General features: G+C 51.5%; 2 protein-coding genes across 4 annotated transcripts; one reads left to right on the top strand and one right to left on the bottom strand.

The window, feature by feature from the left end:
* Positions 1-265: 265 nt before the first annotated feature.
* Positions 266-1,780, bottom strand: Slc35g6 (solute carrier family 35 member G6). Its single transcript, XM_075991999.1, is given in 3 exon segments — positions 266-1,213; positions 1,215-1,301; positions 1,724-1,780. Coding segments are annotated over 3 exon segments (1,092 nt in total).
* Zbtb4 (zinc finger and BTB domain containing 4) lies at positions 1,088-19,841 on the top strand. 3 transcript variants are annotated; one of them, XM_075991998.1, is made up of 4 exons: positions 1,088-1,111; positions 13,359-13,423; positions 13,829-14,862; positions 15,466-19,841. In XM_075991998.1, exons 3-4 carry the CDS (start codon positions 13,838-13,840, stop codon positions 17,381-17,383), a joined length of 2,943 nt encoding a protein of 980 aa, XP_075848113.1. In that variant the 5' UTR covers positions 1,088-1,111; positions 13,359-13,423; positions 13,829-13,837; the 3' UTR covers positions 17,384-19,841. The 3 variants fall into 3 exon arrangements, with proteins under 3 accessions (XP_075848113.1, XP_075848111.1, XP_075848110.1); XM_075991996.1 differs by lacking the exon at positions 1,088-1,111 and adding an exon at positions 1,146-1,273; XM_075991995.1 differs by lacking the exon at positions 1,088-1,111 and adding an exon at positions 5,142-5,281.
* Positions 19,842-21,506: the final 1,665 nt, after the last annotated feature.

Raw genomic sequence — 21,506 nt, 5'->3', positions numbered from 1 at the left:
TTTCGGGTTTTGTTTGTTTTTACATTTTTATTGTGTGTGAACATACCACAGCGCGCCTGTGGAAAGAATCATTTGTAGAAGTCGGCTCTCTTCCTCTCCCACGAGCGACTTGTCAAGCTTCCTAGCCCTAGCCTGTGCCTGCTGAGCCATCTCCCTGGCTCCACACCAATTCTTTTGGAGACATTTAGTTCTTCCATGATTTTTATTCCGGTCTCTCCTTCTATTTGCCCCTGTCCCACCCTCCCCCAGGCTCTCAAGTCTGATTTCACTCCTCCATCTGCCCGTCCTTCTCACAGCTGTCCTTCTCACAGCTGAGGTTCTGGACAGTGATGATGGCAATGCTGCCCAGCACAACCCCCGCTCCCATGATGTCAGAAGGTGTCACGGTCTCACAGAGCACGTAGTACTGCAACATCAGGGCCACCACCACCTCAGAGTGCAGGACAGCACATACCAGGGCAGGGTGGGCCTTGGTGACTGCATAGCTCACACACACAAAGGAAACCAACGCAAGGAGCCCCACTGCCACCACACAGCTCCAGCTCAGAGGGTCTTGGGGTAGCACAGGTGTCTGCAGCACAAAGAGGCCTGGTACAGAGATCATTAACCCCACCAGGCCAAATAGGAAGGTCACTGTTGGTAGGCTGGAGGGGAAGTGTAGAGAGCGGTAAACCTGTAGCCCCAGTGACAGTGCCAGACCTCCCAGGAAAGCCAGTACGTAGCCCAGGGCTGTGTAGAGGCCTGTGGTCCCCTCTTGCAATGTGCCTAGTCCAGGTCCCACGATGATGATTAGTCCAAGGGTGCTGCCTAACAGGCCACACCAGGCGTAGCCATTGAGACCTTGGCTCTCCAGGCAGAGCGCTAGGAGGGCAGAGAACACGGTGGAAGAGCCTTTGCGAATAGTGACTGCATTGCCAGCAGGCACCACCTGCACCGCGCTGTAAGCACATCCAATGCTGAGCACGTTGAGCATGGCGTGAAGGAAGGCCCGGACCCGGACATCAGGAGGTCCTAGCAGCGGATCACCACGAAACTTAAGTAACAAGGCAATGGGGAGGTGGAAGAGGCATCGAAAGATGAGCAGCTCCATCGAGGGCAAATGGGAGGTCTGGTAAGCCATACGGGAGAATGGGCCCACGAAGCCAGCAGACAGGCCTCCACCCAGCAGGGCCACAAGCAGGCCCTTGGTGGCATCAGAGGGCCCGCAGCGATGTTTGAGAGTTCGAGAGGAAGCTGTCTGGAGTGGAGGGCGGTGATGGCTGGGTGAAGTCAGGTAAGTTGAAATAGGGATGGCTGGCATCCTGTTAGGAAGAAAGGAGCTTGGACATGAGGGCAACCACAGCCTGGGCAACTTGGGGTAAGGTGAGTGTCAGGTTGAGATCATGGACCCTCATGGGAGCTCATGGGAGCTAGAAAGGGCCTAAGGATGGACGAGGTGGTACAATGTGGGCCTTGAGCATGTAAAGCAGGAAGCAGGTGGGGGAAGTCTTGCAGCATCCTGTCTCTCTGGGAGCATCATGTTCCTGGGAAAAAACAGAGGACCCAGGGATACTCTGTTCGTTTGAGGAAAGGGAGTTAGCTACAAATGTTATATATCCATATGATGTCACAGGCTCCCAGGACTTCTGGGTATATCATTATGAATTTCACTTGTAGGCATCTCCAGGACCACTGGGAAGTTTAGAGGAGGATGCTGACCGTTGCCCCTTTGTCCCGTACTCACCGTCTCTTTTCGGACTTCCTCCTCTCCTCCTGGGGTCCCCTTCAGAGCTCCAGCCATTGTGACTTGGCTGGAGTGGGGGTAAGGTTCTTCCCTGGAACCTTCCTGAGGGGGTGGGGAGGGACTGTTTTCTCATAAATTCCAACTCTGGTCTGTTGTTACTGTTTATTTTGTCGGTTGGTTTGTGGTTTTGGTTTGGTGTGAGTTTGGGGGGTAAGGGGGAACGAGACAAGCTCTTTCTGTAGGCCAGGCTGTTCTGGAATTTGCTGTGTTGTCCGGGCAGATCACAGGTGTACACCACTGTCCCAGGCTTGTTTTCTATCCTTGTTGCTATGACTCCAGGTTCATTCTCATTCTCTCTCGCCTTCCTTCCTTCTCCCTCTCTCTCCCTCTCTCAGTTCTGTAATAAAACTGCTTTTGGTTAATGTTTTGCCTCATTTTATAAGGGTTGTATTTTTTTTGTTGTTTCTGTACGTGTTTGTGTGTTCATGTCCATTCATGACACATAGAGGGTGACATCGGGTATTTTTCTTCAGGTTCTTTCTACCTCTCAATTTTTTTTTAAAACGGTCTCTTCGTTGACCAAAACTTGCCTAGTAGATTAGGCTCACTGAACAAAAAACCCCAGGGATCCACGTGCCTCCATCTCCCCCACTTCATGATTTTGAGCATTGCATGCTTGGCTTCTCTCTCTCTCGTCTGGTGAGCGTGCAGAGGTCAGAGAACAGCTCAGGTATCTGTCCTTACCTTTTGCCTAGTCTGAGTCTTGCTGTGTGCTTCAGCAAATGTCAGAATTGCTGGCCTGAGAGCTCCTGGGAATCCTACCGACTCTGCCTTCCATCTCAGCATTGGAGGGGAGCTGGGTTTAGAAAAGCCAATACTATGTCTGGCTTTATGTGGGGCTTATAGATTTTAAACTCCGAGCCATCTTCCCAGCTTTTTTCTTGAGTCCAGGTCTTTATTTCATGTTTGTTTGATAGCACTTCATCAGGTGAGCTATCTATCTCCCCGGCTCTCTCTTGTTTCTTTATTATTATTATTATTGGTTTTTAGAGACAGGTTTCTCTGTGTAGCGTTGGCTATCATAGAACTCATTCTGTAGACCAGACTGGGCTCGAACTCACAAAGATTCGCTTGCCTCTGCCTCTGGAGTGCTGGGACTAAAGGCATGCACCATCACTGCCCGGCCTTTATGCCTATTTTTTTAGTTTTATTTTGTGTGCATGGGTGTTTTGTCCGCATGTATGTCTGTGTGCCATATGTGTGTTTGGTGCCCTTGGAAGTCAGAAAAGGGGGCATATCCCTCGAAATGAATTACAGATGTTTGTGAGCTGCCATGTGAGTTCTGAGAGTTGGACCTGGACAAGCAGTCAGTGCTCTTAACCACTGAACCATCTTTATAGTCTCAGTTTCTTTTTTGAAAAAAGTTAGTGTGTGGGCAGGCGTGATGGCCCATACCTCAAATCCCAGCATTTGGGGAGCAGAAGAAGAGCTTTGTGAGTTTCAGGCCAACCTGATCTACAGAGTGATAGAATGAATTCCAGGCCAGCAAGAGCTACACAGGGAGACCTTGGGGGGGGGGGGGGAAGAAAAGGGAAGAAAGAAAAAGAGCCTGTGTGGGTACGTGCACGTGAGTGCACAGTGTGAACCATCTTTCCAGACCCAAGCTGTATTTTATTTTTAACTGTGTGTGAGTGCATCAGTGTCACAGGATGTGCACTAATGCTGGTGCCTGCAGAGGCCGGAGATATCCTATCCCCTGGAGCTGGAGTTACAGGACAGTATGAATGGCCTGACTTAGACGCTGGGAATCGAACTCTTGGATTGTCTGCAAGAGCACTACCCTCTCTTAACCACTGAGCAATTTCTCTAACCCTCAGTTCCTGCTTTTTTGATCCGAGGTCTTGCCCAGGCTGGTCTCAAACTCACTAGTACTCGGTGGAATCTGGCCTTGAAATCTGGTATCACGCTATCCTCTCCCAGAGTGCTTGGCATTATAGGCGTGGGGCACCAAGCTAAGCTTTACAAACGTTTGAAGGGGTGTTGGGGTGGGTTTGTTTGTTTCGTTGCTTCTGTTGTTTAGAGAAAGGGTTACTGTACAGCTTGTATAGGTCTGAGGGACTTGGAATTTGCTACACATTGAGCTTGCAGTGATCGTCCTGTCTCTGCTACCTTAATACCTGAGCCACCATGTTCCACAGGGAGAATTCTGAGAGTTTGTGCCTCTGTCTCCTGATGGTTTTTTGTTTTTGTTTAGGGTGGGGTTGTTCTGGTTTTTTTTTTTTTGAGATGGGGCTCTCATTACATAGCCCTGGCTGACCCAGAACTTGCTGCTTAAACCAGGTTGGCCTCCTAGTAGCATCATGTCAGACCTCTCCAGAGTTTTAAATTTTGCGACACCAGGGAGGAATCGGTAGGATTGTCCCGTTGACAGTTCAGGAATATGTTTCTTGTGGGTAGTGTATTATGTCCACTGACAGTTCAGGAATATATTTCTTGTGTGGAGTATATTATGTCCATTGACAGTTCAGGAATATGTTTCTTGTGTGGAGTATATTATGTCCATTGACAGTTCAGGAATATATTTCTTGTGTGGAGTGTATTATGTCCATTGACAGTTCAGGAATATATTTCTTGTGTGGAGTGTATTATGTCCATTGACAGTTCAGGAATATATTTCTTGTGTGGAGTGTATTATGCTTCTTACATTTCTTATGCTTATGCTGTACAGCTAGTGCAGGAGACCCAACACCAAGACCTGCGTTTATATGCAAGGACCCAGAAGTGGGTATTTCCACTGGTTAAGATCAAATTCCAAGCTTTGTGTTTATCTGCACTAGTGATCATTCATGTAAGGCTCCCATTATGCCACATTAGGGCCTTCCTTGCCTGTGGGTCTGATGAAAGTCCGTAGGCATTCCTAAAGGGGTGCCCCAGGGCTGTTGCCCTCTGAGGATGCTGACTCTGGGTCTATAGGTTCCTTTGGGCCCAATTGTGAGTCTACCGTGTTGTATGTTTGCGACCCGGGAGAACGTGTATGGTGTGCGCGTCGGTGGTGAGCAAATGTGCACACGCAGCAAGCTCTAGGCAATGTGCACCCCTGAGTGAAGAATGTGCAGAGGGAAGGGCGGGCGTGGGGGTGAGTCCTTTCCCAGGGAGTGAGTGGTCGAGGGCAGTACAGCCCGGCCACCGCCCCGGCAAGGTGTCCACCCAGCGTCGTTTGTCGTTTGTTCCCTGTATGGGATCCACCGGGCCAAGGCCATCGGACACCAGAGACCAGGGTCGGTGTCTGCTGCGCGGCGCTGGCTTCCTCTCGGCAGCAGCAGCGGCGCTGGGGGGGGACTGTTTCCGGGGGTGGGGGTGGGGGGGAGGACCGGGGCGAGGGGGGGGAGCCGATGATGTCAGTGGCGGCGGCGGCGGCGGCGGGGCTGGGCCGGGGCCGGGCGCTGGGGGGGCCGGGGCAGGAGCTGGAGCCGGAGCTGGAGGAGGGCGAAACCCGAGTGGCCGGGGGCGGCCACGGTGATGAGCCCGGCCTGGCGGACACGGCGCCATCGCAGTCAGGTTGGCCCCGGGGCGGACCGGGCAGGGTTAGGGCCGACGGGAGCCAACTACCTTGGTCCCCTCTCTCCGCTGCCCGGCGCCGCGGGGGCCCGGGCCGCGCCCCGCAACCGCTCCCCTTCCAGGTTGATATAGGGGCGCAGGGGTCGGGGGCTGGAATAGGCCCCGCCCCCGGGCGCGCACGGCGCTGGGGAGCGACTTAAGGGCGCCCGGGTATGGCGTCCAGCGAACCGAGGCTGGGGGACTTGGTCTCCTGAGGCCATGGAGAGGGTCTCAATCACTCCACTTAGGAATGGTTAAATTCTGCAGCCCAGTGTCTCCCTCCCTCTGTGGGGCAGGTTGGGGGTGGGGTGGGGCGGGTGTGATCCCGGGCAAGCGCTGCAAGCTTCTGGAAGAGCGATGGCGTAGGAGCCAGGCAGAGAGGGGGAGGGGTGGCCCTTTGGGCGCCCCAGAGTTGGGGTGTGCAGGGTGCGCAGTGCGAGCAGGGACCCGGAACCGCCGCGCCGTCTGGGCCGTGTGTTGCTGTGAGTCTTGGAGGTTATGCCTCCTACAGTGCCGTGGGGCAAGGTAAACTGCTCCTGCTGGGCACCACCGTTTGCTAGTCTGACACCAAGGGGTCTGTTAGGGCCCTCCCTGATACACAGCGATAGAAAGCCAGGAGGGGTACTCATTGGTCCAGAATTACAAGATTTGGCCCTGTAGCTTTAGGTGACAGATACCTTGAGTGTGGTCTGGGGTTGTGTGTGTACTTTTGCCAGCATGTGTTTTCTTGTACATAAGTCTTGTGTTGCACATATGAATGTTTATGAATGTTTGTTTTCTGTATAGCTGCATGTAGTGTGTGTGTGTGTGTGTGCGTGTGTGTGTGTGCGCGCGCGCGCGCGTGTGTGTGTGTGTGCGCGCGCGCGCGTGTTATAGGGGACACCAGAATGCAGAGTGTATGTACCCATTTGAAGAGTGCAGTTGTGGACCTTTGAATCAGAAGGCATCATTCCCAAGTTCCATTTCTGTAGTCCTACTGAGGCGTGGTCCATTTGTGTGTTTGTGATGGGCAAGTTCCATGGGGGCTGCATGTCTGGAAGTCAGGTCTACTCATCGGCAGGAGCATGAGAAACTGAAGCCTGTGGTCCACTGGCACCGGTGCAAGGGACTCCGGGTGGGACATGCAAGATGTGTTTATGGGATGATGGGCGGCCAAGCAAGGGGAAGGTTGCGTGTTTGCAACATTCTCCACGGGATTCTTTGTGACGTTGTTTGTGGGAGCCTGTCTGGGCTGTTGGGCTGGGAGTCGAGCTGGGAGGAGGTGGCGTGACAAGGACAATGTGGGCCTCAGACCCAGGAGACCAGTGGAAAGCTTCGAGTGCGTGCCCTCCTTCTGTGTGCTTCAGTGACGGGTGAAAGGCTGCCCAGGAGATGTTATGGGAAGGTTGGGAGATAAAGGTTAGCCAGAGCAAGAGCAGCAGGCGTGGGTGTTGTTGGGTGGCACTGTTCTTCTTTTGTATGGTCTGTGTGTTTGCCCCTCACCCAGCATGCCAGGGCCATAGAGAGGAAAGTCCTGGCGCCTACAAGGGAAGTGAGTTTAGACAGAGTGGCTCCTTGGCCATGTTTACGTAAAGGCCGGGTGTGACTTTTGTCACTAAAATGGAAAAAAGGATCATGAAGGTTTTAGTCTCCTCCGCCTGATCTGCCCTCTCCCTCTCTCTACCCCCTTGCGGATATCTGTGACGCACGTGGGGCCCTGCGCTGTGACAGTGGAAGGGCTTTGGACAGAATTTGCTTGCTAAGCAGATTCTTTGGAACAGGTTTCCCTAACCTCTGGGGCCTGGTCCTGTGCAGGTGGGAGATGCACTTGTATGCTCACTCCGTTTATGTACAACACTGCACTGTGTCTACAGTAGGGGAGTGGAGGGCTTTAAGGCCATATCCTCTGTGACGGGTGATGGGACTGGCTGCCCATCAAACAGAAGCCCTACACTGGAACTGAAGTGTTCTGGACCTCTACAACTTCCTCACGGGGACATTCTGAGTGTCCTGTTCCACATCTACACGATGGGACTAACGACCTGCCCTACAAACCTTCCCGCAGCATATGGAAATAGACCCGATATATAGCAACAGAGTAGAAACTGTTCCTGTGTCAGCCCCATCAGCCCTGCTGCTGCAGAGAATCCCCTGCTCCCAGCTTCACTGGTAACAGTAGCCATAAACAGTTGTCTTGCCCTAACTGTGCAGGCACTGGTCCCAGGCTTTTATGCACCATCGCTCATCCGTTCCTCACTCTGGCATCCTGACTGCCTCGCTGAAACCCAGAGAAGTTAAGTACTTTCCCTGAGTCACCTGGCTAGTGAGAGGCCATGAGGCTCCAGATCTTGTCTCTTGACTCCTGTCCTCTGTGCTTCCTGGATCACTCAGCATGCACGTGCCTGCGCACACACCAGTTTGTGTAGAGCATCTCGCTTTTTTTTTTTTCTGAGATAGGGTCGTATACGCGTTAGCCAAAAGTAGTCTCTAATTTTTGGCAATCTTCTTGCCTCAACTTCTTGAATACTGGGATTACAGGCTTGAGTCATAACACCTGGTTTACCCATACTTTTTTTTATTTAAATTTTCTTTTATTTTACGTGTTTGAATATTTTGCTTGTACACCATGTGTGTGCCTGATACCTTAGGATGTCAGAAGATAGTGTTGGTTGGATCTTCTTCTATAGTTATGGATGGTTGTGAGCCACCATATGGATGCTGGGATTTGAACCTGGGTCCTCTTCAAGAACAAGTGTTCTTAACTGCTGAGCTCTCTCTCCAGCCCTTTACCAGTCTATTTTTGAAGACCTGTGTTCATAGACTGTGCTCTCAAGAGTCCCAGCTCAGGGTGTAAGACTCTGAGTACCTGTGGCTTTGTTTTGTGGGTGCTGACTGTGGGGCGCTGGATGTTGATTAATCAGGAAGAGGATTGTTCTTGTCTTGTGAGTAAGAAAGGGCAAAGGAGATGATGGATTTTAGTTCAGTCATAACAGATTGGAGGGATGTTGGGAAGAGGTCAAGGAAAGGGCATTAAGTGTGTGTGTGTTTCATGCACTTGAATGTGTCGCTACAAGTGCCCAGTGCACAAGTGGAGGCCAGGGCAAGACCTGGTTGTCTTCCTCTGTTGACCTCTGCCTCATTGGCTTGAGAAAGGTCTGACACTGACCTAGAATTTGCCATTTTGCCTAGCTGCCCAGCCAGTGAGCCCTCAACCTGTCTTTGCCCTCCAGTGCCGTTGTGACAGGTACAGACAGGGTCAGTCCCCAACTTTTTATATCGATGCTAGGGATTTGAACTCAAGCGCTCTTACTCGCAGAACTGTCTCCCCAGCCCTGATTATTTCAGTTATATTCATTTATTTCTATTTGCACACATGCCACAGTGTACATGTAGATAGAGTTCAGGGGGCAGCTTGCAAGAGTTGGTTCTCCCCTTGTACCGTGTGGATCCTGGGGACTCAGATTTGCAGGAGTCTGGGGCATTGTCTAAACCCTTTGAGATATCTTGCTCTAGCTTTTGTGTTTTTGAGATAGGGTCTCAAAATGTAGCCCAGAGTGGCCTTGAACTCCCTGCAGTCCTTCTGAGTACTGGAATTTCAGGCATGCATTACCAGACCCAGCTTCCAAAGACCATTTTCAGCCCAGGAGTTACATTAGGCTGCCATTAAGTGCTAAGGACTCGCAGTGGAAGAGGTAAACCTACAGGCAAGTAGATATTATGTAGTCCATTGCCTTGATCCATGTGAGTGTTAACAGGGGCTTGAACTAGTTTGGAAGCCAGGGGGACTTGAGAAGGCTTGCAAGCCATTCCCATACAGTTTCAGCCGGACTTGGTGACTACTGGACTTGGGAGCAAGGGAAAGGGTGGAGTCAGATGTGACACAGTTAACACTTAGCACGTGAGAATTTGTGTGGTGGTTTACATAACCAGCTGGCCTGCTATAGGCTCTTCAGGGCAGGACCCAGGTGTATGGCAGAAGGAAAGATTCAGCATCTGGGGTCATCCAAGCCTGGATTCAAATTTTGGCTGTTACTTAGAATCTATGTGACCTTGAACGAGGTTTATCCTGTCTGACTTTGCTTTTCTGTAAAACTGGGAGGATATAAATACCTACTATGGCCTATGGTGGCTGGCTATGAGGATATAATTAAATGAGACGATGTACATGAAACCTCTAGAAAACTGAATCTCTCAAATGCCAAGGTATGGTCATCACCCCAGCTCCAAGGATGACATCTTTTTTGAGAGCAGACACTCCAGAAAGAAAAATTTTACTTGTTTTAGAAATGTTTCATTATATAGTCCAAACTAACTTCAATCCATGCGCTTTTGGACCCAACCTCCAGAGTGCTGAGATTAAAGGCCTGTGCCACCAACACAAATTCTGCCATTCTGCTAAAATCCTGCCATTATGACATCCCTGTCATCATTCTGGATGGGGTGGGACCCAAGGCTCTGCTAGGGAGGTGCCCTATCATTGTGGTGCACCTTTAACCTCTAGATTGTTTTTGACATCTCATTATGTCTGTTCTAAGTACAAAATACTTGAGCAAGCAGCATAGTCAGAATTCCCCACCCTGCTCTCCTTGGAGCCCACACTCTAGAGATAAACGAGCAGCAGGCTTTACTAGTGACATGTGGGAAGTACAGTCGGGTAGGGAGACGCGAGGTTTCAGAAAGTGGGAAGGGGCCAGGGAAGACCCCAAACCAGGTGGCCTGAGTTAAAGCTTAAAGGCCATAGATCAGTGAGATATGAGGTGATCTGGAGAACAGCAGGAAGCATCCTGATATGTGTGCTTAGTGACACTCTGAGGCCAGTCAGTCCGTCAGGAGTAGAGAAATGTAGGTCAGTGATAGAGGGCTTTGCTAGCATGCCCGAGGCCTTGGGGTCAATGGCCAGTAACACACACACACACGCACATGCACGCACACACACACACACACACACACACACACACACACGACAAACAAAATAGACTTTAAAACCACAGAACCACCAAACCCATCTTTTCAAAATTATATTTATTTACTTAATATGTATGGGTATTTTACCTGCATGCATGTCTACTATCATGTACCAGTCTGCTGCCTTTGGAGGCCAGAAGAAGACACGAGATTCCCCTGGAACTGTAGGTGTGGATTGTTATGAGCGGCCATGTGGGTGCTGGGAATTGAAACTGGGTCCTCTGAAAGAGTAGTGTTCTCTTCACTGTTGAGCCATCTCTCCAGCCTACCACCAAATTCATCTTGAAGAGAAAATTCTGCCTTTCTTTTTTTTTAAAGATGTATCTATTATGTATACAGTTGTATACAGTGTTCTGCCTGCATGCCAGGAAGTCACAGATGGTTGTGAGCCACGATGTGGGTGCTGGGAATTGAACTCAGGTCCTCTGAAAGAGCAATCAGTGCTCTTAACTTCTGAGCTATCTTTCCAGCCCTGCCTTTTTTTTTTTCTTCATCACTTTCTTCCTCATTCTCCAGGACTAAGTTCCAAGACGAGGTACAGTCATCCCTGGGTAACCATGAGAGGTTGCTTCCAGAGTGCCCCATGGGTACTGAAATCCTTAGGTGTTAAAAAGTTGTTTATATAAAATATAAAATGATGTATTTCTATAATCCCAGCACTGGGTACGATCAGGAAGGGGTTCAAGACCATCCTTGATCACTTCAAGGTTTGAGTTATATAGGACCCTGTCTCAAACAAAATGGCATAGTAATTGCATCTAAATTATATACGTCCTCCCATTTACTTTGTTATCTCTTAAAATGTTTAATATCACACACATTCCACATGAATAGTTTTGGGAGTGTTTGTTTTATTTTACTTTGTTTGCTTTGATTCAGAGTTCTCCTTATGTGGTTCTGCTGGCCTGATATTTTGGATATGTAGATCAGGCTGGCAGTGAGCTTGCTGTGGTCCTTTTGCTTCTCCTTCCCAGTGCTGTGCTTACAAGCATGTTCCACCACACCTGTTTAAATAGTTGTTCTGTTGTGCTGTGTAGAGACTGGTCAGAAGAGAGTAAAGTCTGTGTGTGTTCAGTAGAGGAGCAGCACTTTAAAACAGCGCTGATCCCTGTTTGGTTGAGCCTCCCAGTAAGGAGCTCATTTTACCCTTACCACCCTGCACAGTGGGAACTAGTTATCACCCTCTCCGTACAGACAAGGACACTGATATAGAGGTCACTTGTTCAGGATCACGTAGCTAGTGTCGCCATCTCCCACCACCCCTTGAGGGCACTGCCCAGTGAGGAGTCAGTTGAATTGGTCTAAACTCCAGGATCAGATAACCATACGGGTACACCCCGACCCGCAGATGAGTTTTGCAGCGGCTAACCTCTTCACAGTGGTTAAAATGAGATGGTGTGCAGAACATATTTTGCTATACGTTGCCCATAAGTAAATGGCACTCCAAAGCGTGCAGTGATAATGATTTTGGATGACAGTTAAGGGCCAGGCCAGTTCTAAGAAGCACCAGCAGGCTCTGTCCCACACCATGGCAGTCCACACACGGGTGCATACCTGCCGGCACCTGTCTTGTGAAGTGGTGCAGGGAAGGGGCAGGCCTGGCTGGCCTCAGAGGTGAATGGGGACTGGAACCAACTGACTTTGCTCATCTTTGCATGGCTTCCTAGAGGAAGGAGTCACCTAATTTTCACAGAAGTTCTAAGTAGGCTGGCTATGTTCTGTGGGGGCTAACATCCTTCATGGCGCTGTTCTGAAGTCACTGCGGGCGTTGAAGCCAGACTTCATAGGGTCTGATCCCAGGCTAACTACTAACTGGCTGGCCAGCCTTGAGCAAGCTTCCTAGCATGCCTGAACCCCTACCATCTTAAAGTGGGGAAGCCACCTCACATGATGAGATAGTGCAAACACAGTGCTGAGGCCATCACAGAGGGAGTAGACACATGCAGTGCAGACAGCGGAGGAGGTGGGCTCCCTCCCCAGAGCTCTCGCCGTAGCCACAGTGCCGCAACAAATGGGACAACACTTGGGCTCTTGTTCTGCGCCTGGCGCCGTGGTTACAGCGTTGGACTATTGTCCGGTTTACCACCTTCCTTCTTCTTGCCTGGAACAGCTATCAGCCTCGATACTATGGGCAATCAATGAGAAGGGAACATTTTGGGGGTGATGAGAATTCGATGAAGAGCTTTTGATGTGGGACACTAATGAGGATATGTGTGACCCGTGACATGTGGGAGGATCCAGAACTTCCTGGCTGCATCGAGGGTGGATGAGGAGGACCCAGGCAGTCTCTCCTGTTGTTACCAGACATGCGACTTTGGATAGAAACGTGCCTGACTCTGGAACTCAGATCCTCAATGGAAAATGGGGACCTAAGATTTGCAGTGCCCGGCACCGCTGTGAAACGCTCACTTGTGATTGTCATACCTCACGATGACCCTCTCAGCAAGATGTGAAGTAGGGACCCCCAGCTTTAAAGATCCACAAGCCAAAGGTCTCAGAGTAAGGAGCAGGACCTAAAGCCCCTCACCCTTCCTGTGGCTACCTTTCCGGGGGCTGCTAGGGACTAGAGCGAGCAGGGGTCACTTGGTACTTGGGCTAGAGAGCCCCCACTAAGATTCTGGGTCTGCAGCGTACAGAGGAGGCACACTCCTGATGGGAAAATCTCATCAGGCTAGCCAATGGACTAATAGGGGAATGGGCTCTATTTTGATGTGTAAATAAGCCCACTGTGATTTTTAAAAAAATGCAAATCTTTGATTTCTTTGAGGCTCAAGATTGGGCCAAAGGGATTAGAGAGTCCTCTGTGAGGCGGTCCAGAGCCTGTGGGGTCGAACTGTGCCCTGTGGAGGTGCACTGGGGATAATGCAAATTGTCTTTCTGGGGCCAGCAGAGCAAGGCTCAGCGGTAATCTGTGACCTCCTTGGTCTGATTGGATTTGTCCAGACAGCCTGACAGGCTCCTGGGAGGGATCAGGGTCTTCAGAGCAGCCTCTGTGCCTGTGACTTTGAAGTACTGATGCCCACATCCTGGATAGTCTCCTTGTGAGGACCCTATCCTGTTCTTGATTTCTGATACAGTTTCTGTTTCTCTGCAGAAGGAAAAGGCCAGGCTGAAGGAACTTGCTGAGGCTGCTCTGCTCCATGCTGGCTATGTTCTCAGGTGAGAGGGTGCTGGGGAGGACTGCAGCTAGGAAAAAGTAGACCTCAAGTAGGAGGCCAACAGGGCAGCCATTTTGTCCAGTACTGAAAATGGTTGGGTGTGGCAAGCCTCCCCCTTCTACTGCTTACTGTGAGTCTGGAGGTCATGACCACCTGACTGTCACTGCGACCTGAGGTATCCCTGGCCTCTTTTGACCCAGATGTTAGACATAGTGGTCTTGGACATTGGTTTGATTCTGGGTGGCTTAGTGTTAACCATGACTTCTGTGACCTGAGGTATTCCGCCTTCCAGCAGATTCTGGCCAGCCTCTAACTGTCCTCCATTCTTCTCCCTAGCCTCCGAGGCTCCTGACCTCAGCTCAGTCAGCCTCTGAGACTCTCCCTGGCCTCTCTTCCCCATGTCCAGGCTGGCACCATGCCACCCCCTGCAGAGGTGACGGATCCGTCCCATGCCCCTGCTGTCCTGCATCAGCTCAATGAGCAGCGGCTCCGTGGCCTCTTCTGTGATGTCACCCTCATAGCTGGAGACACCAAGTTCCCTGCTCACCGCAGCGTCCTGGCTGCCTCTAGTCCCTTCTTCCGAGATGCCCTATTAGCTTCAGCTCCACTGCCCCTCCCACCGGTCACTGGTGGCTCAGCTCCCAGTCCTGCAACCACCGCAGCTGCCTCTTCCTCTTCCTCCTCTCCCCCTCCAGCCTCTCCTCATTCTTCAACTCCTCCACGGGTCCTAGAGCTGCCCGGTGTCCCGGCAGCTGCCTTTTCTGATGTCCTCAACTTCATCTATAGTGCCCGGCTTGCACTCCCTGGTGGGGGCGGGGATGGGGCATCTGTGGCCGAGATTGGAGCTCTGGGGCGGCGGCTGGGTATCTCCCGCCTACAGGGACTTGGGGAAGGAGGCGATACGTGGGTACCTCCTGCTCCTCCCCTGGTCTCCTCACAGCCTGAGGAGCATGGTTTAGGGCCAGGACCTGGAGCCGATGGCCGGTGGGAGGGTAACAAAGCTGAGGCCCAGGCTCCTGACGCACAGCCCTCCTTGTCCCGGAGGCCCTTTCTCTGCCCTCGATGTGGAAAAAGCTTCATCCATCCCAAGCGGCTGCAGACACACGAGGCCCAGTGTCGACGGGGGTCCAACCCTCAGGGGTCTGCAGGCCTAGGAGCTGGGGCCCCTGGCCCTGGAGGGCCTGCAGGAGTGGATGCCTCAACCCTGCCAGCACCAGTGGGCTTCAGAGATGGCCCTGAGCATGTGGTGAAGGTGGTGGGCGGCCATGTGCTCTATGTGTGTGCGGCCTGCGAGCGTTCCTACGTGACCCTGTCCAGCCTGAAACGGCACAGCAATGTCCATTCGTGGCGGAGGAAGTACCCCTGCCGCTACTGTGAGAAGGTGTTTGCCCTGGCTGAGTACCGCACCAAGCACGAGGTGTGGCACACCGGGGAGCGCAGGTGAGTGACCTCAGGTGGACAAGGGAGGGACGGGCAGAGTGCAGGGTCTAGAAAGCCATCTATCCACACTGGGATCTGTTTTTGTCCTGGTCCCGGCTCACTACCACCACCTGCCTCCTTCCAACCCCAGTTCCTTCACCTGATGCCAGCATCTTGCCTGCCCATCCAGGTTTGTGCTGTGGGCAAAGCTAGGATGGAAAGGGAAGTTTGCCCTTGCAGGAGAGGACTGTGGGAGTTCAGGCCTGGCTACTGGGACTTAGAGCATGCAGAACAGCACCTGATTTTCCCTTAGCATGCTCATTCTGTCGTTTGTAGCACAGAAGGCATTTTGAAGGCTAAAATATGTGACTGTCACCATTTCACAACAGAACAGCTGAGGCTGAGAGTTGAAGCTAGCCAGAGGCAGGGTGCTGAGCTTGGTCTGGTTCTGCTCCAGAGGCTAGCAGGGTCCAGAAAGCAACATGAAGAAGGGAGGATAAGCAGGCTGCTGGGGGAGTTAGAAGCTTGAGGGCTGCAGGTGACGGGGCAAGATGAGGCCCTGTCTTCAGGGCCTCTAACTCAAGTGGCTCTGTTCCTGCCCTGTTCCCTGCTGTCCTGGCCCAGGTACCAGTGCATCTTCTGCTGGGAAACCTTTGTCACCTATTATAACCTGAAGACCCACCAGCGAGCCTTCCATGGCATTAGCCCCGGCCTCCTAGCCAGTGAGAAGACACCCAATGGAGGCTACAAGCCCAAGCTTAATACCCTCAAGCTGTACCGCCTGCTCCCCATGCGGGCAGCCAAGCGGCCATACAAGACCTACAGTCAGGGAGCCCCTGAGGCCCCTCCTTCTCCAAGCCTCCACACACCGATCCCTGCAGCAATGCCAGCCAGCCCCCCACTCCTGCCCCCACCTGCCCCAGAGCCTGGCCCTCCCCCCTCTGTCATCACCTTTGCTCACCCAGCTCCCTCTGTCATTGTCCATGGGAGCAGTAGCAGTGGTGGAGCCGGGGGTGGGCCAGCCAGCACAGGAGGGTCCCAAGCTGCCTCAGTCATCACTTATACGACTCCCCCAAGACCCCCCAAGAAACGAGAGTACCCACCTCCTCCCCCTGAGCCTGCAGCAACACCCACCAGCCCAGCCACAGCTGCAGGGCCAGGCTCAGCCACTGAGGAGGCCAAGGGCCGGAATCTGCGGGCTGGGAGGACTCTGACTTACACAGCCAAACCCGTGGGTGGGGTTAGTGGGAGTGGGGGTTCCCCCACAGGGACAGGCCGAGGCTCCTCTCAGCTTCAGGCTCCACCTCCACTGTGTCAGATCACTGTGCGAATTGGGGAGGAAGCCATTGTCAAGCGTCGCATCTCAGAAACTGACCTGCGTCCTGGAGAGCTGAGTGGAGAAGATGTAGAGGAGAGTGAGGAAGAGGAGGAGGACGAGGACGAGGAGGAGGAGGATCAGGAGGAATCCAAGGCTGGAGGGGAAGATCAGCTCTGGAGGCCCTACTATTCATACAAGCCTAAGCGCAAGGCTGGCGCTACTGTCGGTGGCCTCAGCGGGGTCAGCGGACTGCCCCGAGGAGGACGAAGACCACCACGCTGGAAGCAGAAGCTGGACCGAAGGGCCTGGGAGGAGACCCCATCAGTGGAGGCCCCAGGAGGACGAGCACGTGGTGACCGTAGGCACCGTTGCGGGGACTGTGCCCAGACCTTTGCCACCCTGAGGAAGCTGAGGAAGCACCAGGAAGCCCACAATGGGGGCTCCCACGGCTCCAGGACTGGGAGGAGGTCTTCCACCCGATTCACCTGCCCCCACTGTGCCAAGGTGTGCAAGACGGCAGCTGCCCTGAACCGACATGGGCAGAGGCATGCTGTGGAGCGACCTGGGGGCACTCCCACACCTGTCATTGCCTACTCCAAAGGCAGCATTGGCACCAGGCCCACTGAGATCAAGGAGGAGGCCCCCCAAGAGATGCAAGTGTCTTCCTCAAGTGGGGAGGCTGGCAGTGCTGCTGCTGCTGCTGCAGCCCCTGAAACTGCCTCGCTCCAAGACCCTGTCATCTCTGGGGGTGAGGAGCCCCCCGTAGCAGGTGGGGGCAACTATGTGTACCCACCTGTGCAGGAATTTCCCCTGGCCCTGATAGGAGGCAGCCGGGAGCCCTGTGGTGGCAGAGGAAAACCTGGGAATGAGGGGCCAGTGGGAGCTTCTGAGGGAGACCGGGTGGAGGGGCTGGGGACTGCCAGAGTCACCTTCTACCCTGAACCGTACCCACTTGTCTATGGCCCCCAGCTCCTTGCTGCCTACCCTTACAACTTCAGCAACTTGGCTGCTCTCCCAGTTGCTCTCAACATGGTCCTACCTGATGAGAAGGGGGGTGGAGCCCTTCCCTTCCTGCCAGGGGTCTTTGGCTACGCAGTGAATCCTCAAGCAGCACCCCTTACTCCACCAACTCCACCTCCCCCAACTCTTCCTCTGCCAGTTCCCCCTAAGGGAATAGGGGAACCGGCAGGGGTTGAGAGAACCCAAAAGGGAGATGTGGGGTGAGCACTAAGGCCAGATCCCCTTTCACCAGATGCCACCCTCCCCGAGCCCCCCACCACTATCAGCTCCCTGGCTTCCCTGCCCCTTGGGAGCCCCATAACACTCTAGTGCAGGGATTTGGGGGCCCCTGGAGCTCAGGAGTCAGGCTGCTTTGTGTGATTGTAGTCTCCCCACCCCCTGAAAAGGGATTTTTGGTGGTTCCCCTCTCAGTCTTTTCCAGGGAATGGCCCCTGTGAGGGGAAGAGCCAGCTCCCATCCCTTCTCCAGCCCTTGGGGCAACTGAGCAATATACTTATCTGAATCTCTACTTACAGCCCCCACCAGCTCTGAATGTCTAACCTGCTCCCCTGATTTGTAAACCTGGGGAAGCTCACCTAATGATGCCTGCTGTTCTGAAGCTCTCTCTAAGCCCTTCCCCCATGCTTCCTAGCACATTCCATTCTTTGTGGCCCAGGGCCTGGACCAGACCATTGTGATATCCACCCAACAGCCTGGAAGCATGGCTTTGGATTCCGTTCTTCCCAAGGGTGGGTTTCTCTGTCCTTGTTTCTTTCATATTACGATGCCATGCTTCCTTGGCTTCCATGCCTTTGGATCTTCCATATTCCTTCCTGTGCTCCTAGACTTTGGAGATGGCCTAACCCAATCCAGGTCAAAAGGAGGTGGGAGGTGTTCTACGGCCGAGCACTTTTTCAGTACAGGGCAGGGAAATCTTGGGCCCTACCTTTACCCCCAAATCCAGTGACTCCAGATTCTTCTAAGATGAAAGAGGTGAATAGATCATATCTCTTCTGGCCTTTATACATGGCTTCTTTGGGGCTAAACCGAGTTTGAGCACCATGTCTGAAGCACTCCATGTAGGATGAAGAGACGACTTTCTCCCTGCCAGCCCTCACTATGGTTTCTAGATTAGACCAAATAGCCAGAGAATCGGTGGGGGTTCATGTGTGGTAACCCCTCCACCCTTGCCTCTACCTTATCTCCTCTAGTGTCACTGTCCTGCCAGTCACTCCAGATGGTTTCGAGGGCGCCATCCTTCTCTTCCAGTGGGCTTTGGGGTATCCCCACCACCTATGCCTCCAAAATAGCACCTTATACCCCGTCTCTGACTCAGTTCCCCACACCCAAAGATCCCAGCCTAGGGATGGGGTGCAGGGATTTTAAATAGTCCCTATCCCTAATTTGCACTAGTTAACCCTGGTCAGGGGTCCTATGTTTCCTTCCAGTGGGGACGATAAAGAAAGGTTTGTTCCTAATTCTTGTAGAAAATGGGGCCTCCCTAATGTGTGATTACCCACCACACCTCCCCCACAAAAAAAAAATCTCACAAGGGGAGAGCCAGTTGAGGGGAGCAACTTTGATGTGGGAATTAGAGGAGCATGACTTTTAAAAAGAGAAAGACTGTTTTAATCAAAATGACAGCCTTTCTGTCAGCTACTGTTTTCTGGGGCCAAGATGGCTGCCCTCTGACCTACTGTGGAGAGGGCAAGATCATGGCTTTGGAGGGAGATGAGTTTGGAAAGGCCAGGAGCATCTTCCTGCCCCTTCCTAACCTCCCAGTACATAGGAAGGGGGAGGTTTTGGACAGGCTTCCTGAATGTTAACCCTAGAGGGGCCGCTCCAGTCCTCCTCTGTCTCTTTGCACTTTTCTTGGTCTTGGCCACAGCCTGAGTGAAGAATTTCCTACTGAATGTACCAAGTTCCAGTTTTTAAGGGGGAAAAAGTTTCAAACAGGGAAAAATGGGGGAAAAGAAAAAAGAAAAAAAATCACTAAAAATTCCCATAAATCTTATTTCAGGCACTTTAGAAAAACTGCAAAAAATACATAATAAAGAATACCTATATATATCTACACACAAATTATATATATAAATATATCTATATATACAGCGGAACCACAAGAGAGACTGAGGAAGGCCTGAAGGCAGGTGCAGCTTTGACAAGTCTCCTGTCCCCTTCAGCTGTACTCCTCTGAGGAAATCAGGAGAGTAGAAGGGGTGAAAATGAACTGTGGAATTTGAATTTCAGAATAGATCAAAATTCCAAAACCACGCACCTTTTGGAAGAATCGAGATTATAAGTGTTTATTTTGTTTTTTAATGTGGGTAAGGAGAATAGCTCCCAGAATTTGGCAACAAAGTTATGGCAAAGCAGAAACTTAAAAATATGTATTTGAGCTGGAAAGTTTCAATATGTGAGTTTTAGGTATTGGAAATTTTGGATTTTGTCATTTGAAAATGATCAAGTCTTGTCAGCGTGTGCCCTCTTTCTTCATGTTCCCTGGGAAGAGGGCACCAGAGTGAGAGGCCACTGGTTCTGTACCACAGCACGCAAGATTTAGAATTCTAGCTCTGTACGTAGTGAGGACCCAGATTTAGAGAAACTGACCAATATTTATCTCCAGATTTGTGTGTGTTTCCAATTCTCTAGGCCAATAAACCAACAAGACAAATGAACTGTGCTTTCAGTGGGTGCCAGGTGTGGTGGTTTGTGTGGCTGGTGGCTGTGGGGGCAGGGATCCCAAGACTTGTAGCCTAGTCTCCCTCCCAGGACGGATGTCTAGCAATGAGTTGATGTGAGGCTTGTCAACTCCAGGTGTTTCACTGTAATTGTGTAGTTGCTAGACACTTGCTCACTTTGATCTGACCTCCAGGTAGAGACATTGACTCAGGAGCTGGAATGTAGCTCAGTTGAGAGCTTGCCTAGCATGCAGGAAAACCTGGGTTTGTTTCTCAGTCCAACATGGTGGCACGCACCTCTAATACAAGCACTTGGAAGGTAAACGCAAGAGGATCAGAAGTTCAGGGCCGTCTTCAGCTACACATAGAATTCCACACTAGTCTGGGCTTTGCGGGCCACTTTCTCAGAATGCAGTGCCGCTGCCTCTGGAAACATCCTCAAGGAGTACAAGTGCTAGGCTCAAGACCTCTGAGTCCCAGCATAACCTTTGCCTTAAACCAGGACCTACTCCTTTTCTCGTTTGAAGGTCCACAGGGGCAGAAACTGTAGCGTGGCCATCAGAGCCCTTCTTCCACTAGTGTCCTCACTGGCTTCGTCTTGCCTGCTGTGTATTCCTCCTGTGTTGTGAAGGGGTGGTTGGGAACATGAGGAAGGCTGGTAGGGAAGATGGGAGCTTCAAGGAATTCTGGCGAGAGCTCCCTGGCCGGAGTGGACAGCCACTGAGAAGCCCTAGCGGGTTGCCGCAAACAGCAGCTGCAGGTATAGGGTCGCTGGAGTTGTGTAACCATTTTCAAGAGAAGCCTGAAATCCAATGTCTGTGAAATACACACATTTTAAAGGTACCAAGCTTCCCATATTTTTCCTTTAATTTCATGTGTGTTTTGTTTGCCTGTGGGTGCACCACAAGAGTACTGTGCCAGAAAAGAGGGTATTGGATCCCCTGGGACTGGAGTTACAGATGTGGGTGTGGGAATCAAACCCTGGTTCTCTAGAAGAGCAGCTAGTGCTCTTCACCTCAGAATCATCTCTCTCCAGCCCTTAATTCAAATTTAAAATTATACGCCTTTAATCCCAGCACTCAGGAAGCAGAAGCAAGTGGATCTCTGTGAGTTTGAGGCCAACCTCGACTACATACATTCTAGGCTAGCCAGGGCTACATAGCGAAACCCTGTCTCAAAAACAACCAAAACAAAACTGCCGGTAGGGCATGGTGATGCATACCTCTTATCCTAGTTACTCCAAATGCAAGAAGAGGGAACATTAGAGGCTGTGTAGTAAGCTGACGGCCAGACTGTACAACTTACTAAGACCCAGTTTCTAAAAACAAAGCAGGCTTGGTGGATTATGCCCATGATCCCAGTACTTAAAAGAGGCGAAAGTATCAAGAGTTCAAAGTTGTCTCAAGCAACGATATCAAAACCATGAGCTCAAAAATGAAGGAAAAATAAGGGTTGGTAAGTAGTTACCTATGGTTTGCAAGGACCTAGATTCAATTTCAACTATTCCAAAACAAACCAATAAATATTGTAAGCTCAAGAACACAGGCAAAAAAAACCAAAAAACAAATACAAAATAAAACACCATTTCAAAGCTGTGACATATGAATTCCCTATGGGCATATACTACTTTCTGCTTCATTTTACAGATATAGAAACATTCTGAGTAG

The sequence above is a fragment of the Microtus pennsylvanicus genome, chromosome 11 (assembly GCF_037038515.1).
Source record: "Microtus pennsylvanicus isolate mMicPen1 chromosome 11, mMicPen1.hap1, whole genome shotgun sequence".
In the NCBI taxonomy this organism is placed as follows: domain Eukaryota; kingdom Metazoa; phylum Chordata; class Mammalia; order Rodentia; family Cricetidae; genus Microtus; species Microtus pennsylvanicus.
This window is presented reverse-complemented; position numbering and strand designations above follow the sequence as displayed.